Genomic DNA, 8,726 nt, shown 5'->3' with positions numbered 1-8,726 from the left:
ACTGTGATATCCTTTTTTCCATGTGCAAAACATAGAATAAAGTTACAGTAGCACTACTGTAGAAGCACTTTGATTGTAGACCTTGTTTTTCTTTGCACACATCCATTAGTGAGCCACCAACATGACTTAGTGCCATTAATGAGCGCCCACATACAATAGGCCATGTAAGCTGTGACAGAGCAAGCTGGCCTGATGGAGGCCTGTTGTGTTCGCCCAGGCCTGTGGAGCTTTGCCAGGCCGTTAGGCAGATGAGGCTCCACTCCATCAGGCCCAACCAGGGGTGTCAGGAGGCCCCGCCTGCTAGGCTGCAGAGGCCACAAGGGCTCAAGCCTTAATTGCCCTCCAGTAGCTCGTGTGGCTTAACTGCCCCAATTTATTTTGGGATAAAGGTTTGAGCAGTGGTCTTTTTTGCAGCATTTTGCAGCAACACATGAGTAACAACCTAATCTGCAATATTCAGCAATTTAAATTGACATAAATTAGCTGCGTCTGTCAGATACTTCACTACTTCTATCTACATTAAAATAAATTAGAAAAATGTTAATGACAGAAACAACAGGTTGAATAGGTATGTGTAACGGTCATGATATTAAAAGTAACAATGGCGTGCACAGTTCATCTGAGGGAAGAGGTGATAGCAAAAAACAAATAAGTCCATGGTTACTACAAAGGGTTATAATGACTATATTTGATGATATATTGCATCAGAGCAGTATGCTACTTTAGAAGCAAGTTAAGTATTTTTGCAGAGTTGAAACCTGGACCTGTGATCTTTGAGAATACAATTAAAAAATGATGAATGTATGCATTTTACCCAATGTCTATACTGTATGAGCAATCTTAGACAGAGACAATAGTTTGTTTCTTGCTCCCTCTGCCCTCCTATTATTTTTGCAGGGAGAGAAATGCTTGGCCTAGAGAAATCACTAAAGTTTCTCACCATTTATATGCCTGAGCAGTTTGGCATAATAAATCAGCAGAGGCATGTAGATGAGAAGTGTTTGACCATGCTATATTTAGTGATAACCTCTCTCACCACACCTTTGTCAAAAAGACTCAACGTAGCAACATCCAGAAATTACAAGCGACGCACTCAGACCTCGTAATTATTATTATGTTATTTTGCTTGGCCAAGCATGACCTTCGCTGGGGCCCGGGCTCTAGTTAACAGGCTGACTGGCGGGACGTGGTCCATGGTGGAAATAATAAGGGAAAAGAGCGGAAATAATTGGGTTTGATTAAGAACACTTTTCAAAGGGACACCATTTTTCCCTCTTGACGTAATTGCAGAGTGTGTGTTCATGTGCGTGCGCATGTGTGTGTGACGGGGGTGGGGGGGGGGGGGGGGGGGGGTTGATGGCTGGCGCCAGTTGCTCGTCTTCATCCCACTCTTTACTTTGAGGAGGTGCACATGTCACTCAAACAGTTACTTGCCTTACAAACATGTGCCTGACATGCACCAGTGCCCGTGTCAATGGCTTAAGGGTCCAGTGATTAAGATTTAGGTGAGAGGATCTATCGGCAGAAATGGAATATTAAATCATTCTAGTGATGTTTTCCCTTATGTATGTTTCATCTAAATTGTACAAATTGTAATTTTCTACATCAAGTTATTTTAAATACTTTATATTTACATCAGGAGCAGGTCTTCTCTACGGAGGCCACCATGTTTTTTTTACAGTAGCCCAAACTGGACAAACTAAACACCTTTTGAGTTTTAATGACAGCTGAAGGCTGCCACAGGTTCTCTGTCATGTTTGGAAGGGGAGGGTGAGGGGTGTTCAGCTGCAATATGCAACTTCACCACTAGAAGTCACTAAGTTTTACATACTGAAACTTTAATATTGACTTGACCACTCACCCAGTAACTCTTGATGATTCATACATGTTCAACTAACCCTGATACTTATCAGTGATTGCTGTCTCTCATTTTGAACAATATTAGCAATCGCTTATTTGCAAAAATAGTTTTTCACAAAGACTATATTGCTGTTTCCCCAGTCGTAGGTCGTTATCATAATTTATATTTTAAGCTAGAATGGCAGGATCAGTCCAGATGGAGCAGGCCAGAATCTCATTGGCAGAAGAGGGAATTAATTTAACAAGAATTGCCACAGTACAGTACAGACATGGATGTACTATAATATTATAAGATAAGGTCTTATATATGATACAATATATAAGGTCCTATAATATATCCGTGAGTGTAGGCCACAGGTATTCAAAGTGGGAGGGGGCTCGAAGCAGTTTCAGGTGAGCCTTGGTTAAGGAAAGCTAAGGTATCAACAGGAGAACTGGTTCACAGTTCAGAGATCCTGTAGTTCAAGTCATTTCTTTTGTTTCCACCACTCCCTAAAGTCACAAGCCACCATTAAACAGTCATTCCCCCTTATACGTAATATCTATGAGAGTCTATGATACAATAGAATTGGGCAACACACAACAATATGCCATGTGCACGCTTGTAAATGAATTACACTTCAGGCAGGGACCTAAATGCTAGTTACTTTTAACTTTTGAGCCACTATAACAGTAATCAATCTTCTAAGTGGCTCATCTAAAAGTAAAGGCTAAAGGTCATAGTTGCTAATAATTAGTACAGTTCATTATTTCTGGTTGCTATCTTACCCTGGATGTCAGCTTTGACTTTTTGATAACCAAACACAGCTAAGCTAACATCGGGGGCCTTAGTATTTGGCGCCCTCTACCGGCTGTCTCCCACAACAACACGTTGGACATAACAAAACCGATTCCGGATCAGCAAACCGCGGAAGACATATGTTTCGTGGTCTCCTGTGATTGGTCCAGCCACGGCGCGTCCCCGGCCAATGACAGGGAGACATCTGTTCGCTGGAGCGACTCTAAAATCCTCCTTCTCTTCCTCCTCTCGGTTTTCATCCAGCAGAGACTTCGCCGGCAGCAGCAGCTCGCGTGGGGCAGAAGAACGATGAAGGTCCTCGGTGTAGCAGCGGTGGTCGTGGCGCTTTACTGTGCACATGCTAAGGTGTACCTGCGGGAGGAGTTCCTGGACGGTGGTGAGTTCCCAGTTTGGTTCTGCTCAACACGAGCTGGTTTAGGGGTTAAAACCAAATCGTGTGTTAAATTCATTCCTCGCATTTTACCTGTGAATAGATAATTTGGGTTTGATATCGAAGTGACCCTGTGTTCACGGAATCAAGTGTTATCACCAGTCGTCTCACTTTCATGCGATATATAGCCTGCTAGCTAGCTCACTTTAGCAAAGGCCCCGAAGCTAGCTAGCAGACGCGACGTCCCACCCAGCTGAAGTTACACGTTCCAGCCCCAAGTTGTGGAGTCTGCATGTGTTTTTAGTTTTTTTTAAAGTGGGTTAAACCTGCAGGAAAGGTTGTATTGGTTGTGTGAGTGTTATCTTGAGGTGTCTGCGTGTGTCTGGACGCTTCCTCCGGGGTTTAACCTGCTTCTGGTCTGTGCAGATGAATGGAGAAGTCGCTGGGTGAGCTCCAAACACAAGTCGGACTACGGAGAGTGGAAACTGACGGCTGGGGACTTCTACGGAGACGCAGAGAAGGACAAAGGTAAATGAGGTTTTACTCCACGTATCTTCAAACGATAATCAACTCTATTTGCATTAGGGCCTCAAAGGTCCTTAAAGGTATTTTGGTGTAAAGTCTGAGAGATCAATAAAGTGTAAGAGCTCAACAAATCCAATGCAATTCGAGGTGATCGACATAGAACTGTTTAAAACATTTGGATTTAGAGATTAATGCATTACAAAGTAATAGATAATAGAAAAGTAGACTATAAGAGAAAGTGAAAGTAATTTGAGTAAAAACAAAATGGCCTTACCTGTGAAATAGATCGTAACTATAAAACTATAAAATTGGGAAATGCTTTATGAACACCAGATTGAACAGGTGGGTTATTAAATTTACATTTCATATTATCAGTACAGCATTTCCGTCTCTGATCTTTGAGAGAATCATTAAGTTTGTTGGTCAGATGCAACTTAATTCTACAGCTTTAATATTTACTGAATTAAACAAGACACTTAACTCCGTAACTGGTTTAACTAAGTGCCCAACCTAGAATCTTTCGGCAGCATCAGAGGCATTCCGACGCTGTTATCTTGGAGTTTGGGAATATTTGTAACGTTCGCTAAAGAGAACCGGTTTTTGCTAAATATTTATTTTTCGTAACTTGTATTTCAGGTCTCCAGACCAGCCAGGATGCTCGGTTCTATGCCTCCTCTATCCGTTTTGAGCCATTCAGCAATGAGGGCAAGTCCCTGGTCATTCAGTTCACTGTGAAGCACGAGCAGAAGATCGACTGCGGCGGTGGCTACGTCAAGGTGTTCCCTGCCGATTTGGAACAGACTGCAATGCATGGAGACTCCTCATACTACATCATGTTTGGTAAGTGGTGACGGCCACAGTGATGAAAAATAAACTGAATAGTTACAATTACAAGATTTGCTAAGTGTTTTTATTCAATTTATTTCCCTCAGGTCCTGATATCTGTGGCTACAGCACAAAGAAAGTCCACGTCATCTTCAACTACAAAGGCAAGAATCACCTAATCAAGAAAGAGATTAAGTGCAAGGTAATTCAGACTATTAAATTCGTTTTTTTATATACCCTAATAAAATGCAATCGCCTCTGCTCCTGTAGTTTAATCTAATCACATCTTTTTCTTGCAGGATGATGAGCTGAGCCACCTGTACACACTGATCCTGAATCCAGACCAGACCTATGAGGTGAAAATTGACAATGAGAAGGTGGAGTCTGGCAGCCTGGAGGAAGACTGGGACCTCCTGCCTCCTAAGAAGGTTAAGGACCCTGAGGCCAAGAAGCCAGAGGACTGGGATGATCGTGCCAAGATCGACGATGCTGATGACGTCAAGCCTGAGGTAGATGAGCTTACTGTTGTAACTAAGTAATCATGTATATAAATCTCAAATGCTGACAGGGTTTCCACTTGAGTCCTGGGCTTTAAGGAGCTTTCATTCACAGTTGTGTTTGTTTTCCTCTATAGGAGTGGGACAAACCTGAAAACATTCCAGACCCTGATGCTAAAAAGCCTGAAGACTGGGACGTGGATATGGATGGAGAGTGGGAGCCCCCCATGATCCCCAACCCAGAGTACAAGGTAGGTTAAAATAATGTATATGATCGTTCTATCTGAGAAATGCCTAAAATTCAGTGTTAATGACTCATAAACATTTATTGTTACAGGGAGAATGGAAACCCAAACAGATCGACAACCCCAACTACAAAGGATCCTGGGTGCATCCCGAGATTGACAATCCTGAGTACAGCGCAGATTCCACCATCTACAAGTTCGATAACATTGGAGTTTTAGGTCTTGATCTGTGGCAGGTGAGAGAGAAAGAGATCCTCTTTTAGATAGTCCTGTTATTGTTGCAGTGATATTTATCACCAGTTTAACACGTTTTACTTTTCATCTCAGGTGAAATCCGGTACCATTTTTGACAACTTCCTCATCTCAGATGACGTGAAGGAAGCAGAGGAGATAGGAAACGAGACGTGGGGTGCCACAAAGGTAAGTTGATATATATTTTGTTACATACACAACACAACACATGAAACTATTGTCGGGGAGAAACCGAATACATCAACCAGGGACACGGTTTGTAATTACCTTAACTTTCCTCACAGGAACCAGAGAAGAAAATGAAGCAGGAGCAAGATGACCTGAAACGTAAAGAAGAGGATGCGAAGAACAAAGAACAAGATATCGAAGCTGAAGAAGAAGCCGCAGCAGAGGACGAGGATGAAGAGGAAGAAGATGAGGAGGAGGATGAGGAAGACTCAAAGGATGCAATGGAAGAGGCACTTTCAGAAATGGATGAAGAGGAAGCAAAACTTAAAGATGAGCTTTAAGGAGCCAGAGATTTTCTGTCCCTCCTTTAGAAACTCTGTCCTGTATTCCCCAGGGGTAATGTGGCTGCTGTGCATCCTTTCCCTGAGATCTGGACACGACCCAACTTGGGGGGCAAATTTAGTGAAGTGGGGCAGGTGGGTGTTAACGGACATAGTTTCTCTTTCATTTTGGTCTTGATGTTGCCCTGTTGATTTATATGGTTTTCCGATGACAAAGTCCATCCCTCGTTTTGTCAAAACAGAAAATAAGGAGGCGCTGACATCTTCTGTTTTCTAGATTTGTTTTTCCTTGATTTACACAATCATGTTATTTGCAGATTCCCTTTGCACACTCACTCATCTGTGATTAAAAGTTTGATATGGCAAATTGTGATCGGCGGAGAATAGAGACAATCATGTGTTGACTTAAAACTCTTTCGTCCTGGTTGAAACACAGAATCCACAAATCCCGACATGATATTGGCAAAAAACTGTAAAGCTTACAGTAAAAATAATCACAAAATACAGAATTCCAGTCTGTAGTGTAACTTATTTTGGTTATGTCTTTGGCACTGAGTTTTTATTTTCCTTTCTACACTCTTTAAGGCACAATTGAATGGTATCCCAAGTGTAAATGATTTCTGACATTGAAATGAATTTAACATGTGATTGGACATGCATTGTTTCCTGAAAGTCTGGAGAAACAGACAGTGAGTGAGCCCCTGGTATGACTCATGACATCAATTAGGGTCAAACCTATTTTTATTGGACAGAATGTTATTGATACCAAAGTTTTTATTAAAAGATTATAACCATTTTGCCTTATTGTCATATTTCTTCTAATTATATATGCATGTCCAGAAATGGCAGATTACAGAAACTAGTCATGTGTCATTAAAAACAAAATATAGACAGAAAAATAAATTACTACAACTTCAGTGGTGAGAATATCGAACAAAACTGCACTTTGACAAATTACTACAAACTGGATTTGAGGGCCTGCTGCCCACACTGCTGGGTGGGTTATTCAACCTTCGTATGTGTTGGTAAAGACCATAGATAGTGTATAAGGATGGACTGTATGACTGTTCCTCTAAATTGAGACGAAAGCTTCTTGAATGCCCCCTGGTGGCCGGCTGCAGTGTGGGTAATATACGCTGCTATCTGCTGTGTCAATGGACCAAACCAAAAGGTTACAGTACTCGTCAAATACATTAGTCTCAAAAATTGTTTTCGACTTCATGGACTTCAAGTTATTTGTTGCTATAAAATAGGGTGTGAAACATGATTGACAGCGGAGACTGACTTATGATTGTAAAAACTTGACCTTTAGTGTTTCAGCTACTCTTTTTCAACATGTTAAGACGCTGCAGAAACGTTTCTTGAACGTTGGATCAACTTCAACCACGAAGAAACTTTTCATGTTGAATTATCATTTCTGCCTTTAAACATATAGAATTTCAATACAAAGTAGTGCAAAAAGAAAATGTCTGATTGCTACGTTAACGAGTCCAGAGATCAACTAACAAGACAATAACACACACATCAATTAAAAAGGGTTGTAAGGAAAGATAGGAGAGTTCCTGTCTTGGATATATATTTTACCATATCTATTATCCGTTTATTACTCACTCCTATCTGTGGAATTCCATGGCTTATGTGCAATGCATTCCACTAAATATATATTCAGTTTCAATTGTAAATATGATTTCAATTATATTTATTTTATACTTCCTTTCTCTACAGAAGTAAGAATAAGTGTCAGACTGATTGATGTAATGAATGAGATTTAAAGATGTAATGATCAGGTTATTAAGGGATGTGATATTTTTGAAAACACACATACTTCTGCTAATGAATGATGTGTGGATAAATTACAAGTTAATACTGACACAATATATACAAAATATAACATATACAACGGAAAACATATATTATTATTATATTATTTAACATTTCTTGGTAACCCCAAGTGACTAACTAAAAATCTAAATATTCTGGAGAAGTGAATCCCTCTCAGTCCACTGACGTCTACTGGATCTAAAACTCGCCCTGTGTGTAAGAAAGTCTCAAACATTCCCAGAGTGACCTGCAAGGACTGGCTGAAAATTCCTGGAATTAAAACTTTATTTTTCTCTGTTTCTCAAGTCCATGGAATAAAAAGTCAAAGTGTAAATGTTTACTGAGGCACTGGCCCTAGTAGTAACTCATATACTCTATTTGAAAAGTGGAATCTCTGAACCTGAGATGGTTTGATTAGATGAAATGAAGCTAACAAAGTTACTGTAGGTTTATTTCATTGAAGAGGGAAGCTACAGCTGTTAGCATATGGCGCTAATACCATGAGAGCCACCTGTTTGTAATCGTTAAAGTTGAACAAAACATGTGGATACATTTATAATTCCTCAGGTTGAGGTTTTTGGAGATAATAAAGAATAATAGCAACATTTTATGGATGAAACGATCTAGAATGTAATGAACAAATTAAATAAAATGATGATAATCTGTAGTATTTGCTTCATACTATACATTTGGATCCATCCCTATTGTATCACTTGTTTGGCCAAAGTTATAAATATAATAACAATCCAGTCTTTTTTTTGGGCACAATGTAAGTTTAACAGCAACTGAATCACAGCTGTCACTCAAAAAAGCGGATTCCAGCTCTTCCAAGTAAATCCCATTGAAACAAATTTTCCCTGATACTGGTAATATTTTTCTTGGCTCTGTTTTGGCTTTCTTGGCCACTTCGTCAAAGCTCCTGTCCCGGTTAGTCCCGGTTGGGCCCGGTTAATCCAGGTCAGTGGCCCCAGGTGTTGTGACTCAGACGGTTCCCTTCCGGAACCTCTCCGCCCTCTGCCTCCG

At 40.5% G+C, this 8,726-nt stretch overlaps 1 protein-coding gene across 1 annotated transcript; it reads left to right on the top strand.

The window, feature by feature from the left end:
* Positions 1-2,866: 2,866 nt before the first annotated feature.
* On the top strand, positions 2,867-6,677 carry calr3b (calreticulin 3b). The gene is made up of 9 exons (XM_053437842.1): positions 2,867-3,035; positions 3,456-3,557; positions 4,191-4,394; positions 4,487-4,581; positions 4,679-4,888; positions 5,014-5,127; positions 5,214-5,357; positions 5,449-5,541; positions 5,658-6,677. Exons 1-9 carry the CDS (start codon positions 2,948-2,950, stop codon positions 5,880-5,882), a joined length of 1,275 nt encoding a protein of 424 aa, XP_053293817.1. The 5' UTR covers positions 2,867-2,947; the 3' UTR covers positions 5,883-6,677.
* The last annotated feature ends 2,049 nt before the right edge of the window (positions 6,678-8,726 follow it).

This window comes from Pleuronectes platessa, chromosome 13 (assembly GCF_947347685.1).
Source record: "Pleuronectes platessa chromosome 13, fPlePla1.1, whole genome shotgun sequence".
Lineage (NCBI taxonomy): Eukaryota > Metazoa > Chordata > Actinopteri > Pleuronectiformes > Pleuronectidae > Pleuronectes > Pleuronectes platessa.
The sequence above is the reverse complement of the archived record's forward strand: the minus strand, read 5'-3'. Positions and strand labels throughout refer to the sequence as shown.